Source organism: Panulirus ornatus, chromosome 2 (assembly GCF_036320965.1).
Source record: "Panulirus ornatus isolate Po-2019 chromosome 2, ASM3632096v1, whole genome shotgun sequence".
In the NCBI taxonomy this organism is placed as follows: Eukaryota; Metazoa; Arthropoda; class Malacostraca; order Decapoda; family Palinuridae; genus Panulirus; species Panulirus ornatus.
In genome coordinates, this window is record NC_092225.1 from 43554887 (window position 1) to 43578292 (window position 23406).

A 23406-nucleotide genomic window follows, 5' to 3' on the forward strand; every position below is an offset into this window, starting at 1 on the left:
GTTTCCTTGCGCTACCTCGCTTACGCGGGAGACAGCGACAAAGCAAAATAAATAAATAAAATATATATATATATATATATATATATATATATATATATATATATATATATATATATATATATATATATATATATATATATATATATATATATATATATATATATATATATATATATATATATATATTTATATATATATATATATATATATATATATATATATATATATATATATATGCATATATATATATATATATATATATATATATATATATATATATATATATATATATATATATATATATATATATATATATATATATATATATATATACACGTCCACACAAGCTCAGACACATACCTATACATCTCAACGTATGCGTATATATACACGCACACACATATACATATATACACATGTACATAATTCATACTGTCTGCCCTTATTTATTTTCCCCGCTACATATGAAATGACAACCCCCTCCTTCCGAATGTGCGTGATATAGAGGTAGGAAAAGACGATATAGGCCACATTCGTTCACACTTAGTCTCTAGCTGTCATGTATAATGCACCAAAACCACAGCTCTCTTACCATATCCAGGCCCCATAAAACTATACACGATTTACCCGAGACGCTTTAAATGCCCTGGTTCTATCTATTGGGAACACGTCGCCTTTCACCCTCCTGCATCTTCAAACCTCCATCACTCAAAATTTTTTTCACGCCATCTTTCCATCTCTAATTTGGTCTCCCACCTTTCTCGTTCCCTCCACATTTGACACACATATACTTTTTGTCAATCTTTCCTCACTCATTCTCTCCATGTGACCAAACATTTTCAAAACACCCTCTTCTGCTTTCTCAACAACTCTCTTTTTATTACTACACATCACTCTTACCCTTTCATTACTTCCTCGATGAAACCACCTCACACCACACATTGTCCTCAAACATCTCCTTTCCAGCACATCCACGCTCTTCCGCACGAATCTATCCATAGACCACGCCTTGTAACCATATAACTTATTTGGAACCAATACTCCTTCAAACATACCCATTTTTGATTTCCAAGATAAGGTTCTCGACTTCCACACATTTTTCAACGCTCCCACATCTTTCGCCCCTTCCCCTCCCTATGATTTACTTCCGCTTCCATCGTTCCATCCGCTGCCAAATCCACTGCCAGATACCTAAAATACTTCACTTAGTCCAGTTTTTCGCCATTCAAACTTACCTCCCAATTGACTTGTCCCTCAACCCTACTGCACCTAATAACCTTCCTCTTATTCATATTTACTCTCAGCATTCTTTTTTCACACATTGTGTACCAAACTCAGTCGCCACCTTCTGCTGTTTCTTGCCCAAATCAGCCGCCAGCGTTGTATCATCAATGAACAATAAACTCAATTCCCAAGCTCTCTCATCCACAATAGACTACGTGCTTGCCCCTCTCTTCAAAACTTTTCCATTCACCTTCCTAACAACCCCATTCATAAACAAATTAAACAACTGTAGACACATCACGCACCCCTGCCACAAACCAACACTCACTGAGAACCATTCCCTTTCCTCTCTTAATATACGTACACATGCCTTACATCCTCGATAGAATCTTTCACTGCTTCTAACAACTTGCCTCCCCCACCATATATTCTTAAAACCTTCCACAGAGCATCTCTATCAACTCTATCATATGCCTTCTTCAGATACATAAATGCTACATAAAAATCCATTTGTTTTTTTTAGTATTTCTCACATACATTCTTCAAAGCAAACACCTGATCCACACATCCTCTACCACTTCTGAAACCACACTGCTCTTCCCCAATCTGATGCTCTGTACATGCCTTCACCCTCTCATTCAATACCCTCCCATATAATTTTCCAGGAATACTCAACAAACCTATGCCTCTATAATATGAACACTCACTTTTATCCCCTTTCCCTTTGTACAGTGGCAATATGCAAGCATTCCACCAATTCTCAGACACCTCACTATGAGTCACATATACATTAAATAACCTTACCAACCAGTCAACAATACAGTCACCCCCTTTTTAAATAAAGTCCACTACAATACCATCGAAACCCGCTACCTTGCCGGCTTCCATCTTTCGCAAAGCTTTTACTACCTCTTCTCTCTTTACCAAATCATTATCTCTAACCCTCTCACTTTGCACACAACTTCGACTAAGACACCCTATACCTGCCACTATATTATGAAACACATTCAACAAACCTTGAAAATACTCACTGATTCCCCTTCTCACATCACCACTACTTGTTATCACCTCCCCATTTGCCCCCTTCGCTGAACTTCTAATTTGTTCCCCTTGTCTTAGGCACTTTTTTAATCTACTTCCCAAACCTCTTTTTATTCTCCCTAAAATCTATTGATGCTCTCTCACCCCAACTCTCATTTGCATTCTTTTTCACCTCCTGCCTCTTTCTCTTGACCTCCTGCCATTTTCTTTTATTCCTCTCCCACACATTTGCATTATTTTCTTGCAAAAATCGTCAAAATACCTCTGTCTTCTCTTTCACTTAAAGTCTACCCTTTCTAATCTGCCCACCTCCAACGCTTCTCATGCCACAAGGATTTTCTTGCAAGCCATCACTGCTGTCCTACATACATCCCATTCCTCCCCCACTCCCCTTACGTCCTTTGTTCTCAACTTTTTTCAGTTCTGTACTTTGTCTCCAATGGTACTTCCTCAAACAAGTCTCCTTCCCAAGCTCACTTACTCTCACCACTCTCTTCACCCTAAAGAACTCCCTTCTTTACTGAAAACCTCTACATATCTTCACCTTTGCCTCCACAAGATAATGATCAGACATCCCCCAGTTGCACCTCTCAGCACATTAACATCAAAAAGTTTCTCTTTCGCGCGCCTATCAATTAACACATAATCCAATAACGCTTTCTGGCCATCTCTCCTACTTAAATGCGTATACTTATGTATATCTCTCTTTTTAAACCAAGTATTACCAATCACCAGTGATTTTTCAGCACATCAATCTACATGCTCTTCACCATTTTCCTTTACAACACTGAACACCCAGTGTATACCAATTATTTCCTCAACTACCAGATCACTCACCCTTGCATTGAAATCACTCACCACTATAACCCGGTCTAGTGCACCAAAACAAACTCACTCAGCTGCTCCCAGAAAACTTGCCTCTCATGATCTATCTTCTCATGCCCAGGTGCATATGCAAGATAATCGCCCATCTCTCTCCATCCACTTTCAGTTTTACCCAAATCAGTATAGAGTTTACTGTCTTACACTCTGTCACACACTCCCAGCACTCCTGTTTCAGTAGTAGTGCTATTCGTTCCCTTATTCTTCTCCTCTGAATAACCCCTCACTTTGCTCACAAGATGTTCAAAAAGCACTCCTTCCCTATATCCTTGAGCTTCGTTTCACTCAGAGCCAAAACTTCAAGGTTCCTTTCCTAAGACATATTACCTATATCTCTTTTTTACTCATCTTGATTACATCCACACACATTTTGACACCCAATCTAAGCCTGCGAGGAGGATAAGCACTCCCCGCGCGACCCTTTTATCCGTTATCCCTCCTTGAAAGTTAACATACATCGAGAGAAGGGTTTCTAGCCCCCGCTTCCGTCACCATTAGTCGCCATTTACGGCACATGAGCAATGCGTGCAAAACATTCTTTCTACCCTATCCCCAATGATATATATATATATATATATATATATATATATATATATATATATATATATATATATATATATATATATATATATATATATATATATATATATATATATATATATATATATCTTTTTTTTTTCTTGCTTTGTCGCTGTCTCCCGCGTTTGCGAGGTAGCGCAAGGAAACAGACGAAAGAAGTGGCCCATTCCACCCCCATACACATGTATATGCATACACGTCCACACACGCAAATATACATACCTACACAGCTTTCCATGGTTTACCCCAGACGCTTCACATGCCCTGATTCAATCCACTGACAGCACGTCAACCCCGGTATACCACATCCATCCAATTCACTCTATTCCTTTCCCGCCTTTCACCCTCCTGCATGTTCACGCCCCGAACACTCAAAATCTTTTTCACCACATTTTTCCACCTCCAATTTGGTCTCCCACTTCTCCTCGTTCCCTCCACCTCCGACACATATATCCTCTTGGTCAATCTTTCCTCACTCATTCTCTCCATGTGCCCAAACCATTTCAAAACACCCTCTTCTGCTCTCTCAACCACGCTCTTTTAATTTCCACAAATCTCTCATACCCTTACATTACTTACTAGATCAAACCACCTCACACCACATATTGTCCTCAAACATCTCATTTCCAGCACATCCACCATCCTGCGCACAACTCTATCCATAGCCCACGCCTCGCAACCATACAACATTGTTGGAACCACTATTCCTTCAAACATACCCATTTTTGCTTTCCAAGATAATGTTCTCGACTTCCACACATTCTTCAAGGCTCCCAGGATTTTCGCCCCCTCCCCCAACCAATGATTCACTTCCGCTTCCATGGTTCCATCAGTTGCCAGATCCACTCCCAGACATCTGAAACAGTTTACTTCCCCCAGTTTTTCTCCATTCAAACTAACCTCCCAATTGACTTGACCCACAACCCTACTGTACCTAATAACCTTGCTCTTATTTACATTTACTCTTAACTTTCTTCTTTCACACACTTTACCAAACTCAGTCACCAGCTTCTGCAGTTTCTCACATGAATCAGCCACCAGCGCTGTTTCATCAGCGAACAACAACTGACTCACTTCCCAAGCTCTCTCATCCCCAACAGACTTCATACTTGCCCCTCTTTCCAAAACTCTTGCATTCACCTCCCTAACAACCCCATCCATAAACAAATTAAACAACCATGGAGACATCACACCCCTGCCGCAAACCTATATTCACTGAGAACCAATCACTTTCCTCTCTTCCTACACGCACACATGCCTTACAATCTTGATAAAAACTTTTCACTGCTTCTAACAACTTACCAACCACACCATATATTCTTAATACCTTCCACAGAGCATCTCTATCAACTCTATCATATGCCTTCTCCAGATCCATAAATGCTACATACAAATCCATTTGCTTTTCTAAGTATTTCTCACATACATTCTTCAAAGCAAACACCTGATCCACATATCCTCTATCACTTCTGAAACCACATTGCTCTTCCCCAATCTGATGCTCTGCACATGCCTTCACCCTCTCAATCAATACCCTCCCATATAATATACCAGGAATACTCAACAAACTTATACCTCTGTAATTTGAGCACTTACTCTTATCCCCTTTGGCTTTGTACAATGGCACTATGCACGCATTCCGCCAATCCTCAGGCACCTCACCACAAGTCATACATACATTAAATAACCTTACCAATCAGTCAACAATACAGTCACCCCCTTTTTTAACAAATTCCACTGCAATACCATCCAAACCTGCTGCCTTGCCGGCTTTCATCTTCCGCAAAGCTTTTACTACCTCTTCTCTGTTTACCAAATCATTTTCCCTAAACCTCTCACTTTGCACACCAACGCGACCAAGACACCCTATATCTACCACTCTTTCATCAAACACATTCAACAAACCTTCAAAATACTCACTCCATCTCCTTCTCACATCACCACTACTTGTTATCACCTCCCCATTTTCGCCCTTCACTAAAGTTCCAATTTGCTCCCTTGTCTTACGCACTTTATAACCTCCTTCCAGAACATCTTTTTATTCTCCCTAAAATTTAATGATACTCTCTCACCCCAAGTCTCATTTGCCCTCTTTTTCACCTCTTGCACCATTCTCTTGACCTCCTGTCTCTTTCTTTTATACATCTCCCACTCAATTGCATATATATATATATATATATATATATATATATATATATATATATATATATATATATATAAGATACAGCACTGGTGGCTGATTCATGTGAGAAACTGCAGAAGCTGGTGACTGAGTTTGGTAAAGTGTGTGAAAGAAGAAAGTTAAGAGTAAATGTGAATAAGAGCAAGGTTATTAGGTACAGTAGGGTTGAGGGTCAAGTCAATTGGGAGGTAAGTTTGAATGGAGAAAAACTGGAGGAAGTAAAGTGTTTTAGATATATGGGAGTGGATCTGGCAGCGGATGGAACCATGGAAGCAGAAGTAGATCATAGGGTGGGGGAGGGGGCGAAAATCCTGGTAGCCTTGAAGAATGTGTGGAAGTCGAGAACATTATCTCGGAAAGCAAAAGTGGGTATGTTTGAAGGAATAGTGGTTCCAACAATGTTGTATGGTTGCGAGGCGTGGGCTATGGATAGAGTTGTGCGCAGGAGGATGGATGTGCTGGAAATGAGATGTTTGAGGATAATGTTTGGTGTGAGGTGGTTTGATCGAATAAGTAACGTAAGGGTAAGAGAGATGTGTGGAAATAAAAAGAGCGTGGTTGAGAGAGCAGAAGAGGGTGTTTTGAAATGGTTTAGGCACATGGAGAGAATGAGTGAGGATAGATTGACCAAGAGGATATATGTGTCGGAGGTGGAGGGAACGAGGAGAAGTGGGAGAAGAAACTGGAGGTGGAAAGATGGGGTGAAAAAGATTTTGTGTGATCGGGGCCTGAACATGCAGGAGGGTGAAAGGAGGGCAAGGAATAGAGTGAATTGGATGGATGTGGTATACCGGGGTTGACGTGCTGTCAGTGGATTGAATCAGGGCATGTGAAGCGTCTAGGGTGAACCATGGAAATCTGTGTAGGTATGTTTATTTGCGTGTGTGGACGTGTGTGTGTATACATTGTGTATGGGGGTGGGTTGGGCCATTTCTTTCGTCTGTTTCCTTGCACTACCTCGCAAACGCGGGAGACAGCGATAAACAAAAAAAAAGAAAAAAATATCCCTGGGGATAGGGGATTAAGAATACTTACCACGTATTCCCTGCGTGTCGTAGAAGGCGACTAAAAGGGAAGGGAGCGGGGTGCTGGAAATCCTCCCCTCTCGTTTTTTTTTTTAATTTTCCAAAAGAAGGAACAGAGGGGGCCAGGTGAGGATATTCCAAAAAAGGCCCAGTCCTCTGTTCTTAACGCTACCTCGCTAACGCGGGAAATGGCGAATAGTTTAAAAGAAAAAGAAAAAGATATATATATATATATATATATATATATATATATATATATATATATATATATATATATATATATATATATATATATATATATATATATATATATATGGATTTGTATGTAGCACTTATGGATCTGGAGAAGGCATATGATAGAGTTGATAGAGATGCTCTGTGGAAGGTTTTAAGAATATATGGTGTGGGAGGCAAGTTGTTAGAACCAGTGATAAGTTTTTATCAAGGATGTAAGGCATGTGTACGTGTAGGAAGAGAGGAAAGTGATTGGTTCTCAGTGAATGTAGGTTTGCGGCAGGGGTGTGTGATGTCTCCATGGTTGTTTAATTTGTTTATGGATGGGGTTGTGAGGGAGGTGAATACAAGAGTTTTGGAAAGAGGGGCAATTATGCAGTCTGTTCTGGATGAGAGAGCTTGGGAAGTGAGTCAGTTGTTGTTCGCTGATGATACACCGCTGGTGGCTGATTCATGTAAGAAACTGCAGAAGCTAGTGACTGAGTTTGGTAAAGAGTGTGAAATAAGTAAGTTAAGAGTAAATGTGAATAAGAGCAAGGTTATTAGGTACAGTAGGGTTGAGGGTCAAGTCAATTGGGAGGTAAGTTTGAATGGAGAAAAACTGGAGGAAGTAAAGTGTTTTAGATATCTGGGAGTGGCTCTGGCAGCAGATGGAACCATGGAAGCGGAAGTGAATCATAGGGTGGGGGAGGGGGCGAAAATCCTGGGAGCCTTGAAGAATGTGTGGAAGTCGAGAACATTATCTCGGAAAGCAAAAATGGGTATGTTTGAGGGAATAGTGGTTTCAACAATGTTGTCTGATTGCGAGGCGTGGGCTATGGATAGAGTTGTGCGCACGAGGATGGATGTGCTGGAAATGAGATGTTTGAGGACAATGTGTTGTGTGAGGTGGTTTGATCGAGTAAGTAACTTAAGGGTAAGAGAGATTTGTGGAAATAAAAAGAGCGTGGTTGAGAGAGCAGAAGAGGGTGTTTTGAAATGGTTTGGGCACATGGAGAGAATGAGTGAGTAAAGATTGACCAAGAGGATATATGTGTCGGCGGTGGAGGGAACGAGGATAAGTGGGAGACCAAATTGGAGGTGGAAAGATGGAGTGAAAAAGATTTTGTGTGATCGGGGCCTGAACATGCAGGAGGGTGACAGGCGGGCAAGGAATAGAGTGAATTGGATCGATGTGGTATACCGGGGTTGACGTGCTGTCAGTGGATTGAATCAGGGCATGAGAAGCGTCTGGGGTGAACAATGGAAAGCTGTGTAGGTATGTATAGTTGCGTGTGTGGACGTATGTATATACATGTGTATGGGGGTGGGTTGGGCCATTTCTTTCGTCTGTTTCCTTGCGCTACCTCGCAAACGCGGGAGACAGCGAAAAAGCAAAAAAAAAAAAGAGAAAAAAAAAATATATATATATATATATATATATATATATATATATATATATATATATATATATATATATATATATATATATATATATATATATATATATATATATATATGTATATGTACCTTAGCCTCAGCCAGTTACCCCTATTATCGACTAACCCTTAAGGTTGGATGAACAACTAGGTTAACTGTGAACTGACTGCCACAACCACGTTTCGCACCTTTGCTGTCGACCATGATTAGCCGATGAATGCGTAATGATCAGGAATGCTAACCGCTGCAAAAGGATGTAAATATCAAAAGCGACATCGAACTGAAACGATAGCATTACCCCTAACTTAAAGATTGCCGATTGTAATGGATTGTATGTGGCATGAATGAGTCTCACCCTTGTTGGTTAATACCTTGAGGATTTATATGCTCGTTTCAGGTGTCAGTTTATACTTCAGCAAGTCACACTTCTAACATTGCACGATAGAAACAGTCAAACCAAAAACAAGCCTGAATAGTATGCCAAATTATTGCTGGAACTATACGACTCAGAAACAAAATCTCCAAACTTAAAAGATCATACAGTGACCCTTATATTGCTACACAATATAACACCGTCATAAGATACGTGAAGAATCTTAATAAACAAACCAAGAGCTGATGTGGAGTGAACATTGGAAGACATAGTAACAGAGATCCTACAAGATTTCATAGATGTATAATTAGTAAGAAACATGTAAGGATTGGGATAAGACCCTTAGTAAACGAGAATGGAGAACCCGTCGTGGACGATATACCAACAACTCTGAACATTATTTCTAGTTCTCTTTTTAATCTAGAAAGCAACAATACGAATTTTGTGAGAGTTATAAATAGTATTCACACAATTCCAGAATTTACCGTCACAGTTAGAGAAGACTAACACATAAACTGTAGATTAATAAAAGCCAAGTTCCTGATGGTTTCTGTCCACGAGTAATTAAAAACTCAAACACGAGATTGCCGGACCTTTAACCTATGTCTTCGTCTTCAATCTGTCTAAGACGAAATAGGTCCTTAGGTTTGGACACTGGCAGTCGTCACCCCTATATACATAAAGGGAAGCCGCGAATTGGTGGCAGTTACCTTCCTATTAGCCTTACATCAATTATATATAAACTTGTGGACTCGATTATTACAGATAAGATCGTATCCTGCCCGAAACAAAACAGTCTGATAGATAATTCATAGCATGGTCTTACATTACAAGATTACAAGAGGATCTAGTTAAAATCGCTGACTGGCTTAGAAAATGTCAAAGTTCATGTAACGTCATTGAATATCAGCTGTCATAAGTAGGAAACTTTAAAAAGATAGGACGTTAGGATTTATTCACAGAAACTTTACATACACAAGCAGTTCTGGAGATTGGATTTCCCACCTAAGCAAAGATATTCTTGAACTGGAAGCAGCACAGAGAAGAGCAAGTACATTGGTTTCTCCATTGCGTAACAAACTATATGAAAAGAGACTGCAAGAATTAAGTTTGTTCTGCTTAAGCGATAGCTGCTTCTAGGACAATTGCGTATGTGTATGATTCAAAAAGTTCAAGGATTCACCAACGTCATTGTTGATATTTTCTGTACAATAACGCAATCGTTAACGACAAGTAGAAATGGACTTAACGGGTCATCGAGTTAATCTGGAATGTACGAACACTTATTTACCAACGACATCATTTATGCAAATAATAAGTTTCCAGGAAATGTTGTTTAGATCAACATCCTTATTATCTTCACCACTAAGTTTGATGATCACTTGCCACTCTCCGATATTAGATAATTCATTTCATCAATAGTCTTAATGTAGTGGTATATGATGCTACCTTCTCAACCACTGATCTCTCCCTGGCGTGGCTGAGGTAACATACCACCATTGGTTAACCCATGTCACCCGCTTCGAGGGAGTAAGTAAGAATTATTATATCGTCCTTCAACGTCAGGAAGAACATAGGCATGGTAAATCGAGAGATTGGAGCTCAAATTTATCTTTAATATTGTCTTTATAACGGAAAAGTGAAGGGATGCATGTCGTTGGTGATGGGATGCATGACATATTCATGTTCATTGTACCTATGACGTTTCTTTCAAAAGTTCCTTCATGGATATTAATCTTGCAAGGTATTTTTTGTCTGTTTTGCGTTCGGAGTGTTGCCAGGGGGAGTAGAGGGTTGGGAGAGAGCCTTTCCATTGCTGTCCTTTTCTTCTGCTTCGAGGGAAACCGTTTTTTGTTTTTTTTTGATTGTTTTTTTTTGTTTGTTTGTTTTACTGGTGCTAAGCCCAGACCACCTCGCTTGAATCTTTGCTCTGTATCGTCTGTGTGTCTATGTATCTTAGGCTTCCTTCTGTGTATGAGGCTAAAGGAGCGCATGAACATGCTCTTTGACAAAATTTTCTCAGACTCTCTCACCAAAATAATCTGATTCTTGAAGTCTGTATCTGAATAGATGTGTCCATTGAGATTGTTAGGTTCTGTGTGATCTCCACAAATATATTTCCTCCTCTAGTACTCTCTCATCTCTGCTGTTTGTCCCTCTATATTTACCACATAATCATATTCAAGCATTACAGAAGCACTTTTACTGTCATATATGACATCTCCAACATCCATACTAACATGATCAATCAGTCCTTCTCATTTCAATGTGCTGACTAGCATACAGGTGTAGGAATTTTATCGTATATAATCTAGGAACTTGTGTCTCCACGAGTCCCTGTCTCAGTTTAAAATCCAATTCTTGCTACTCTATCTCCTTAAAATTGAAATCTCCTATTACCAATAATTTACCTTCCTTGAAAAGTGTATATTCTACTGTTTCATGAACAATCCTGACTGTTCCTTCTTCGTTGTCACTGTATATTTATTCTGGATCATAAAACTTCTTTGGAGAATCATATATCACCAAAACTACCATGCATTTCTTTCCTTCAATTACCCATCCCATTATGTATTGTCAAAATGAACTAACTACTACTACTGCTACAAGACACTTAAGGTTAGGCCTTATAAAGCGAAGAGATCCTCCTCCTTTTCCTTTGTCTTTATTTTCTCTCCTTGCCATCATCATCTCCTCTGCACAGACAATATGAGATCTAATTCTTTAGTAAGCTTTGTTTCCAAAACTTCAACAGTATGCGGTGCAAATTTTTCTGTCATATGATCCTTAATTTCCAGTTCTTTACCATACACTACAAGCTATGAACATATATATACAATACCTTCAGTCTAACATTACTATCCCCAGATATTTCTGGCCTATCTGCCTTATTTGACGTTTTCTATTTTTCGCCTCTTGATGATATTCTTTGCTTCTTTCCTCATCTCTTCCCTTGATCTGTCACGTTTGAGGTATACTCGGCTGAATTCCACGATGTTTGTGAGTTTCATATCCTGTCCTCGTACCTTCTGGCTTGCTGACTGCAAATAATTCGTAAGCATAATTGGTCGTTCCCTTATCTATCTTGGTTATAATCTATCTTGGTCATAACTCATCTTGGTTACAACCACCATTTCTTCTTTTCTTTATCACAGTTCTTCTCTTCTAGTAGCTCTTAAATAATCAATTTTTCTCTCCGTCTCCTTCCATCTATATTTGGTATATGTTCTTCATCCAGCCCAAAAAAAATCAAAGATTCTATATCTTTAGAACTGCTAGTTAAGTAATCTTCCTAATTTAGGAGCCACTCACATTAGGTGTGTGTGTGTGTGTGTGTGGGGGGGGGGGGGGGGGAGGTGTTTATGTAGTTTCTTTTGTGATTTTGTTTGCTTGTGTGTTTATGTTTGTGTTTGCAGAGTATATCTGTTTACGGATGTTTTTGTGAGTATGGTGTGCATATTTTCTTTTTCTATTTCTTGCAGTATTCCTAGGAGAGTATAATGGAACCCAACATTATAGTCATTAAAAAACACAGGCCATGGTAACATTAAACTTCATTTTCTTTTAATGCAAATGATGTTCTTGCTTCACAAAAGTAGCTCACTATATTATTTCACCTTTCCGCTGCTTCTTCCTGACATTACAAATGGCAAAGAAAAGATGAACGGTATATAGTGGCAGTGGTCGCTCAGAGTTACTCATGAAAGATAAATCTTCAATCATCAGATTCTCACGAAAACACATGATAGTGACTAACCTCTATTTCATTATATATCTGCTTCACCACAGGATCAGTATTTTTGGAGAAATATTCTAGTGGGTTTCCAGACAAAACCCAGCGTTCTGTGCCCCACTTCCAGTTCTTTTGGTCCAGTAGGTCCTGGAAGGTTTCCAGGGTACGTGATTTTCCCTTGACTGTCAAGTGTGAGATCAACGATGAGCGGTACCCTGTACAAATGACCAGGCAGAACACAAGCCACCAGCCAACAAGCACCTGTATATTGACAAATACGAATGTCTCTAAGCGTTAACTGTACACATATAAACACATTCCCATGTAACACATCAGGAACCACAAACCATGAAATCTATCACGATGTTAGCAATAGGGAAGATATCACTAGGGAGGATATCTGATTATCAACAGATAAGAGGATATCAAATTCAGAGGATTAACAACAATAATGTCTATAGCAAAGACACTGCTATAGGACTGATATCTAGAAATCATGAATATGGAAAATGAACGTTAGAATGAGTATTGAAAAATAAAAGTCACCCGATATGATTTGCTATCACAAATATATTTGATGTAAGTGTATGAAGCTTGAGGAGCATTTACTCCTACATGATGTAGCCACCTGGCCTGATACGTTGACTGAAGGCTCGGCGGGCGGCTCCTCCATGAGGGCGCCCCAGCCGTAGAAGATGGCGATGTTCAACTTAACCTCACGCCCTCCTGCCACCCGTCGCCACGCCTTCTGCAGCAACCACAGGATCGTTCCCCACGCAAACACACTCACTACCACAGCCAGCCACAGCTCACCTGGAGAAAGAGAATCTGAATTCTAAAAGTAGCTCTTAAAAAGGACAAAAGCAAACAAACTATCATGTATGATTCTTGTCATTTGTGCATCAAATCATAAGTGCTTTATCTCAGTAAAACTTACCCATCCACCTCATTTACATATCAAATGAAACCCTAGATTTTATCGTCATGCACCTTACCGTATAGACAGCAAAACATGAAAAATAGAGAACTTACCATTTCATATATCACGAATACATCATCTCTGTAAATTAACAATGAGTGTGTGGATTGTAAATTAAAAAGAATACATAAATATGTTATAATGGAGAGAAGATTCGATGGTTCTAAAATATAAAAACAAAATAGTTTATTCAGCTTATGAAAAGATCAAGAAACTTCGTCTTACCAGAAAATGGTCGAACGAGTGCAAGATTCTCAGGCAAGAGGGAGGGTTGTAAGGACACCACAACGATAACATCAGCTGGGTAACCTCTCATGTACTCCAGAAGCTGGAGGCGTAGTGGAGTGGGCGAAGCGATCGTAGTGAAGTCGGACTCTTCACGCTGCAGCTCACCCATCATGCCATTATACACACCATTAGTCGGGATGCCCCACTTCTGCTCTCTTTGCTCATGGATTTCGTATCTAGTGATGGGATAAAAAAGTGTTTCACCAGATGAGAGTTGAAACTGAATGAGGAGGTCTGTTCTTAACATGACGCTTTCTTGCACTTCCTGCATATATATATATATATATATATATATATATATATATATATATATATATATATATATATATATATATATATATATATATATATATATATATATATATATATATATATATACATATATATATATATATATATATTTTTTTTTTTTTTTTTTTTTTTATACTTTGTCGCTGTCTCCCGCGTTTGCGAGGTAGCGCAAGGAAACAGACGAAAGAAATGGCCCAACCCCCCCCATACACATGTACATACATACGTCCACACACGCAATATACATACCTACACAGCTTTCCATGGTTTACCCCAGACGCTTCACATGCCTTGATTCAATCCACTGACAGCACGTCAACCCCTGTATACCACATCGCTCCAATTCACTCTATTCCTTGCCCTCCTTTCACCCTCCTGCATGTTCAGGCCCCGATCACACAAAATCCTTTTCACTCCATCTTTCCACCTCCAATTTGGTCTCCCTCTTCTCCTCGTTCCCTCCACCTCCGACACATATATCCTCTTGGTCAATCTTTCCTCACTCATTCTCTCCATGTGCCCAAACCACTTCAAAACACCCTCTTCTGCTCTCTCAACCACGCTCTTTTTATTTCCACACATCCCTCTTACCCTTACGTTACTTACTCGATCAAACCACCTCACACCACACATTGTCCTCAAACATCTCATTTCCAGCACATCCATCCTCCTGCGCACAACTCTATCCATAGCCCACGCCTCGCAACCATACAACATTGTTGGAACCACTATTCCTTCAAACATACCCATTTTTGCTTTCCGGGATAATGTTCTCGACTTCCACACATTTTTCAAGGCTCCCAAAATTTTCGCCCCCTCCCCCACCCTATGATCCACTTCCGCTTCCATGGTTCCATCCGCTGACAGATCCACTCCCAGATATCTAAAACATTTCACTTCCTCCAGCCTCTCACCATTCAAACTCACCTCCCAATTGACTTGACCCTCAACCCTACTGTACCTAATAACCTTGCTCTTATTGACATTTACTCTTAACTTTCTTCTTCCACACACTTTACCAAACTCCGTCACCAGCTTCTGCAGTTTCTCACATGAATCCGCCACCAGCGCTGTATCATCAGCGAACAACAACTGACTCACTTCCCAAGCTCTCTCATCCCCAACAGACTTCATACTTGCCCCTCTTTCCAAAACTCTTCCATTTACCTCCCTAACAACCCCATCCATAAACAAATTAAACAACCATGGAGACATCACACACCCCTGCCGCAAACCTACATTCACTGAGAACCAATCACTTTCCTCTCTTCCTACACGTACACATGCCTTACATCCTCGATAAAAACTTTTCACTGCTTCTAACAACTTGCCTCCCACACCATATATTCTTAATACCTTCCACAGAGCATCTCTATCAACTCTATCATATGCCTTCTCCAGATCCATAAATGCTACATACAAATCCATTTGCTTTTCTAAGTATTTCTCACATACATTCTTCAAAGCAAACACCTGATCCACACATCCTCTACCACTTCTGAAACCACACTGCTCTTCCCCAATCTGATGCTCTGTACATGCCTTCACCCTCTCAATCAATACCCTCCCATATAATTTACCAGGAATACTCAACAAACTTATACCTCTGTAATTTGAGCACTCACTCTTATCCCCTTTGCCTTTGTACAATGGCACTATGCAAGCATTCCGCCAATCCTCAGGCACCTCACCATGAGTCATACATACATTAAATAACCTTACCAACCAGTGTTTTGGTCGAGGTGGTGTGCAAAGTGCGAGGGTTAGGGAAAATGATTTGGTAAACAGAGAAGAGGTAGTAAAATATATATATATATATATATATATATATATATATATATATATATATATATATATATATATATATATATATATATATATATATATATATATATATATATATATATATATATATATATATATATATATATATATATATATATATATATATATATTTTCTTTTTTTTTCTTTTTTTTTCTTTTTTTGCCGCTGTCTCCCGCGTTTGCGAGGTAGCGCAAGGAAACAGACGAAAGAAATGGCCCAACCCACCCCCATACACATGTATATACATAAGTCCACACACGCAAATATACATACCTACACAGCTTTCTATGGTTTACCCCAGACGCTTCACATGCCTTGATTCAATCCACTGACAGCACGTCAACCCCGGTATACCACATCGCTCCAATTCACTCTATTCCTTGCCCTCCTTTCACCCTCCTGCATGTTCAGGCCCCGATCACACAAAATCTTTTTCACTCCATCTTTCCACCTCCAATTTGGTCTCCCTCTTCTCCTCGTTCCCTACACCTCCGACACATATATCCTCTTGGTCAATCTTTCCTCACTCATTCTCTCCATGTGACCAAACCATTTCAAAACACCCTCTTCTGCTCTCTCAACCACGCTCTTTTTATTTCCACACATCTCTCTTACCCTTACGTTACTTACTCGATCAAACTCCTCACACCACACATTGTCCTCAAACATCTCATTTCCAGCACATCCATCCTCCTGCGCACAACTCTATCCATAGTCCACGTCTGGCAACCATACAACATTGTTGGAACCACTGTTCCTTCAAACATACCCATTTTTGCTTTCCGAGATAATGTTCTCGACTTCCACACATTCTTCAAGGCTCCCAGAATTTTCGCCCCCTCCCCCACCCTATGATCCACTTCCGCTTCCATGGTTCCATCCGCTGCAAGATCCACTCCCAGATATCTAAAACACTTCACTTCCTCCAGTTTTTCTCCACTCAAACTCACCTCCCAATTGACTTGACCCTCAACCCTACTGTACCTAATAACCTTGCTCTTATTCACATTTACTCTTAACTTTCTTCTTTCACACACTTTACCAAACTCAGTCACCAGCTTCTGTAGTTTCTCACATGAATCAGCCACCAGCGCTGTATCATCAGCGAACAACAACTGACTCACTTCCCAAGCTCTCTCATCACCAACAGACTTCATACTTGCCCCTCTTTCCAAAACTCTTGCATTCACCTCCCTAACAACCCCATCCATAAACAAATTAAACAACCATGGAGACATCACACACCCCTGCCGTAAACCTACATTCACTGAGAACCAATCACTTTCCTCTCTTCCTACACGTACACATGCCTTACATCATCGATAAAAACTTTTCACTGCTTCTAACAACTTGCCTCCCACACCATATATTCTTAATACCTTCCACAGAGCATCTCCATCAACTCTATCATATGCCTTCTCCAGATCCATAAATGCTACATACAAATCCATTTGCTTTTCTAAGTATTTCTCACATACATTCTTCAAAGCAAACACCTGATCCACACATCCTCTACCACTTCTGAAACCACACTGTTCTTCCCCAATCTGATGCTCTGTACATGCCTTCACCCTCTCAATCAATACCCTCCCATATAATTTGCCAGGAATACTCAACAAACTTATACCTCTGTAATTTGAGCACTCACTCTTATCCCCTTTGCTTTTGTACAATGGCACTATGCACGCATTCCGCCAATCCTCAGGCACCTCACCATGAGTCATACATACATTAAATAACCTTACCAACCAGTCAACAATACAGTCACCCCCTTTTTTAATAAATTCCACTGCAATACCATCCAAACCTGCTGCCTTGCCGGCTTTCATCTTCCGCAAAAGATGGTTGTGGTATGAGAAGAGTGGGAGGTGGGTTGATTAGAAAGGGTAGTGAGTGGTGGGATGAAGAAGTAAGAGTATTAGTGAAAGAGAAGAGAGAGGCATTTGGACGATTTTTGCAGGGAAAAAATGAAATAGAGTGGGAGACGTATAAAAGAAAGAGACAGGAGGTCAAGAGAAAGGTGCAAGAGGTGAAAAAAAGGGCAAATGAGAGTTGGGGTGAGAGAGTATCATTAAATTTTAGGGAGAATAAAAAGATGTTCTGGAAGGAGGTAAATAAAGTGCGTAAGACAAGGGAGCAAATGGGAACTTCAGTGAAGGGCGCAAATGGGTAGGTGATAACAAGTAGTGGTGATGTGAGAAGGAGATGGAGTGAGTATTTTGAAGGTTTGTTGAATGTGATTGATGATAGAGTGGCAGATATAGGGTGTTTTGGTCGAGGTGGTGTGCAAAGTGCGAGGGTTAGGGAAAATGATTTGGTAAACAGAGAAGAGGTAGTAAAATATATATATATAATATATATATATATATATATATATATATATATATATATATATATATATATATATATATATATATATATATATATATATATATATATATATATATATATATATATTCATTTATTATACTTTGTCGCTGTCTCCTGCATTAGCGAAGTAGCGCAGGAAACAGACGAAAGAATGGCCGAACCCACCCGCATACACACATATATACCTACACGTTCACACACGCACATATACATACATATATATCTCAACGTATACATATATACATACACGGACATATACATATATACACATGTACATAATTCATACTGTCTGCCCTTATTCATTTCCGTCGCCACCCCGCCACACATAGATGGAAAACCCCCTCCCCCCACATGTGCGCGAGGTAGCACTAGGAAAAGACAACAAAGGCCACATTTTTCCAAACTCAGTCTCTAACTGTCATGTATAATGCACCGAAACCATAGCTCCCTATCTACATCCCGGCTCCACAAAACTTTCCATGGTTTACCCGAGACGTTTCACATGCCCTGGTTCAATGCATTGAGAGCACATCAATCCAGATACACCATATCGTTTCAGTTCTATCTATTGCTTCCACGCCTTTCACCCTCCTGCATGTTCAGGCCCCGATCACTCAAAAACTTTTTACACTCCATCCTTCCATTTTGGTCTCCCACTTCTCTTTTTTCCCTCAACCTCTGACACATATGTCCTCTTTGCCAATCTTTCCTCACTCATTCTCTCCATGTGACCAAACCATTTCAAAACACTCTCTTCTGCTCTCTCAACCACACTCTTCTTCTTACCAGACACCTCTCTTACCCCTTCATTACTTACTCGGTCAACCACCTCACACCACATATTGTCCTCAAACATCTTATTTCCAGCACATCCATCCTCCTCCACACAACTCTATCTATAGCCAACCACTCGCAACTACATAAAGTTGTTGGAAGCGCAATTCCTTCAAACATACCTATATTCGATTTCCGAGATAACGTTCTCGCCTTTCACACATTCTTCAGAACTTTCGTCCCCTCCCCCACCCTATGACTCACTTCGGCTTCCATGGTTCCATCCGCTGCCAAGTCCACTCCAAGATATCGAAACCACTTCACTTCCTCCAGTTATTCTCCATTCAAACTTACCTCCCATGTGACTTGTCCCTCAACCCTACTGAACCTAATAACCTTGCTCTTATTAACATTAACTCTCAGTTTTCTTCTTGCACACACTGATCAAAATCAGTCACCACCTATTGCAGTTTCTCACCCAATTCAGCCACCAGTTCTGTATCATTAACGAACAATAACAGACGCACTTCCCAAGCTCCCTCATCCACAACAGACTGCATACTTGCCCCTCTCCTCAAAACTCTTGCATATACCTCCCTAACAAGTCATTCCATAAACAAATTAAACAACCATGGGGACATCACACACCGTGCCGCAAACCGATATTCACTGAGAACTAATAGCTTTCCTCACTTCTTACTCGTACATATACCTTACATCCTCGATAAAAACTTTTCACTGCTTCTAACAACTTGCCTCCCACACCATATATTCTTAATACCTTCCACAGAGCATCTCTATCAACTCTATCATATGCCTTCTCCAGATCCAAATATGCTACATGCAAATCCATTTGCTTTTCTAAGTTTTTCTCTCATACATTTTTCAAAGCAAACACCTGATCCACACATCCTTTACCACTTCTGAAGCGACACTGTTCCTTCCCCAATCTGATGCTTTGTACATGTCTTCACGCTCTCAATCAATACCCTCCCATATAATTTCCCAGGAATACTCAACAAACCTATACCTCTGTAATTTGAGCACTTATCTTTATCCCCTTTCCCTCTTACTACCTCCTCTCTGTTTAAAAAATCATTCTCCTTAACCCTTTCACCTTGCAAACCACCTCGACCAAAACACCCTATATCTCCAACTCTGTAATCAATCACATTCAACAAACCCTCAAAATTCTCACTCCAACTCCTTCTCACATCACCACTACTTGTTATCCCGCCCCATTAGTCCCCTTCACTGATGTTCCCATTTGTTCCCTTGTCTTACGCATTTTATTTACCTCCTTCCAAAACATCTTTTATTCTCCCTAAGATTTAATGACACTCTCTCACCCCAACTCTCATTTTCCTTCTTTTTCACCTTTTGCACCTTTATCTTGACTTCCTGCCTCTTTCTTTTATACATTATACTCCTATTTACATACGTATACTTATGTATATCTCTCTTTTTAAACAAGATATTCCTAATTACCAGTCCTTTTTCAGCACATAAGTCAACAATCTCTTCACCATATCCATTTAAAACACTGAACACCCCATGTACACCAATTATTCCCTCAACTTCCTCATTACTCACATTTGCATTCAAATCCCACATCACTTTAGCCCGGTCTCGTGCATCGAAACTATAAACACACTCACTCAACTGCTCCCAAAACACTTGTCTCTCATGATCTTTCTTCTCATGCCCAGGTTCTTATGCAGCAAGGCAGCGGGTTTGGATGGTATTGCAGTGGAATTTCTTAAAAAAGGGGGTGACTGTATTATTGACTGGTTGATAAGGTTATTTAATGTATGTATGACTCATGGTGAGGTGCCTGAGGATTGGCGGAATTCTTGCATAATGGCATTGTACAAAGCCAAAGGGGACAAAAGTGAGTGCTCAAATTAAAGAGGTATAAGTTTGTTTAGTATTCCTAGGAAATTATATGGGAGGGTATTGATTGAGCAGGTGAAGACATGTACAGAGCATCAGATTGGAGAAGAGGAATGTGGTTTTACAAGTGGTGAAGGATGTGTAGATTAGGTGTTTGCTTTGAAGAATGTATGTCAGAAGTACTTAGAAAAGCAAATGGATCTTTATGTAGCTTTTATGGATCTGGAGAAGGTATATCATTGAGTTGATAGAGATGCTCTGTGGAAGGTCTTAAGAATATATGGTGTGGAGGTAAGTTGTTAGAAGCAGTGAAAAGTTTTTATCGAGGATGTAAGGCATGTGTACGAGTAGGAAGAGAGAAAAGTTATTGGTTCCCAGTGAATGTCGGTTTCCGGCAGGGGTGCGTGATGTCTCCACGGTTGTTTAATTTGTTTATGAGTGGGGTTGTTAGGGAGGTGAATGCAAGAGTTTTGGAGAGAGGTGCAAGTATGCAGTCTTTTGCGGATGAGAGACCTGGCAATGTGAGGTTCTTGTGCGCTGATCACAGAGCTCTGGTAGCTGACTCGGGTGAGGAACCGCAGAAGCTGGTGATTGATTTTGGTAAAGTGTGTGAAAGAAGAAAGCTGAGAGTAAATGTGAATAAAAGCAAGGGTATTAGGTATAGTAGGGTTGAAGGACAAGTCAGTTAGGAGGTAAGTTTGAATGGAGAAATACTGTGGGAAGTGGAGTGTTTTAGATATCTCTTAGTGGATTTGGAAGCGGATGGAATCATGGAAGCGGAAGAAAGTCACAGGGTGTGGGAGGAAGCGAAGGTTTCGGGAGCGTTGAAAAATGTGTGGAAGGTGAGAACATTATCTCAGAGAGCAAAAATGGATAAATTTGAAGGATTAGTGGTTCCAACAATGTTATATGGTTGCGAGGCGTGGGGTATAGATAGGTTTGTGCGGAGAAGGGTGGATGTGTTGGAAATTAGATGCTTTAGGACAATATTTGATGTGAGGCGGTTTGATCGAGTAAGTAATGAAAGGGTAAGAGAGATGTGTGGTAAAAATGAAAGACTGTGGTTGAGAGAGTAGAAAAGGGTTTATTGAAATGGTTTCGTTACATGGAGAGAATGAGTGAGGAAAGATTGACAAAGAGGATATATGTGTCAGAGGTGCAGGAAACGAGGAGAAGCGGGTGACCTAATTGGTGGTGAAAGCTGAAGTAAAAAAGATTTCGAGTGATCGGGGCCTGAACATGCTGGAGGGTGAAAGGCGTGCAAGGAATAGAGTGAATTGGAACGATGTGGTATACCGGTGTCGACTTGCTGTCAGTGGATTGAACCAGGGCATGTGAAGCGTCTGGAGTACACCATGGAAAGTTTTCTGTTGTCTGGATGTGGAAAGTGAGCTGTAGTTTCGGTGCATTATATATGACAGCTAGAGACTGAATGTGGCTTTTATTATCTTCTCCTTGCGCTAACTCGCGCGCGTGCGGGGAAAGGGGGTGTCATTTCATATGTAGCGGGGTGGAAATGGGAATAAATAAAAGAAGCAAGTATAAATTATGTACATGTATATATATGTATATGTTTTTGTATGTATACGTTGAAGTGTGTAGGTATGTATATGTACGTGTGTGGACGTGTATGTACATACATGTCTGTGTGGGTGGGTTGGGACATTTTTTTGTCTGTTTGCTTGAGCTACCTCTCTAACGCAGGAGACAGTGATAAAGTATAGTATACACAAATTTACACATGTGTTTGTGTTGGTGTGTTTGTGTGTGTGTTTTTAATTTCTTTTTTTTGTGTGTGTTTATTCATAGTCGTTCTTTTATATTTATGTATTCTTTTGTAGATGTGTTTTATCTTAATGCGTATATTTTTGTGTTGCCATTCATTAATACAGAATATGTGATATAGATATATACCATGTATTCGAAGATATCTGCATAATCAAGAAATATTTTTATACGTAAAAAAAGGAAAAGTTGAATGTCTTACGTGAAATTGAGTTTATCCGCGAACGTGTTCAACATCCTTACATCCAGGGAGTCTCTTGGCGTGACTGTGGTGCCCGGTTCACTGGTGTGCTTCTCATATTCCATGTTGGGGAAGAACGCACAGAGACTATACGAAATTTATGGCCCATGAAATTTACTGGAACTTTCTGTAATGAAATTTTGATCCCTTTTACAAATATATATAAATAAGAAATAAATATATATATATATATATAAAAATATATATATATATAATATATATATATATATATATTTCCTTGTATTCTGTAAATAATATAGGAGGGTAT

At 39.8% G+C, this 23406-nt stretch overlaps 1 protein-coding gene across 1 annotated transcript in view; it reads right to left on the bottom strand.

The window, feature by feature from the left end:
• LOC139752750 (glutamate receptor ionotropic, delta-1-like) overlaps positions 1-23247 on the bottom strand; it is a 143692-nt gene extending 120445 nt beyond the window's left edge. The window contains 5 exon segments of the mRNA XM_071668633.1: positions 12717-12953; positions 13321-13505; positions 13897-14135; positions 23100-23214; positions 23217-23247. Coding sequence (XP_071524734.1) covers positions 12717-12953; positions 13321-13505; positions 13897-14135; positions 23100-23214; positions 23217-23247 — 807 coding nt within the window.
• Between the last annotated feature and the right edge of the window lie 159 nt (positions 23248-23406).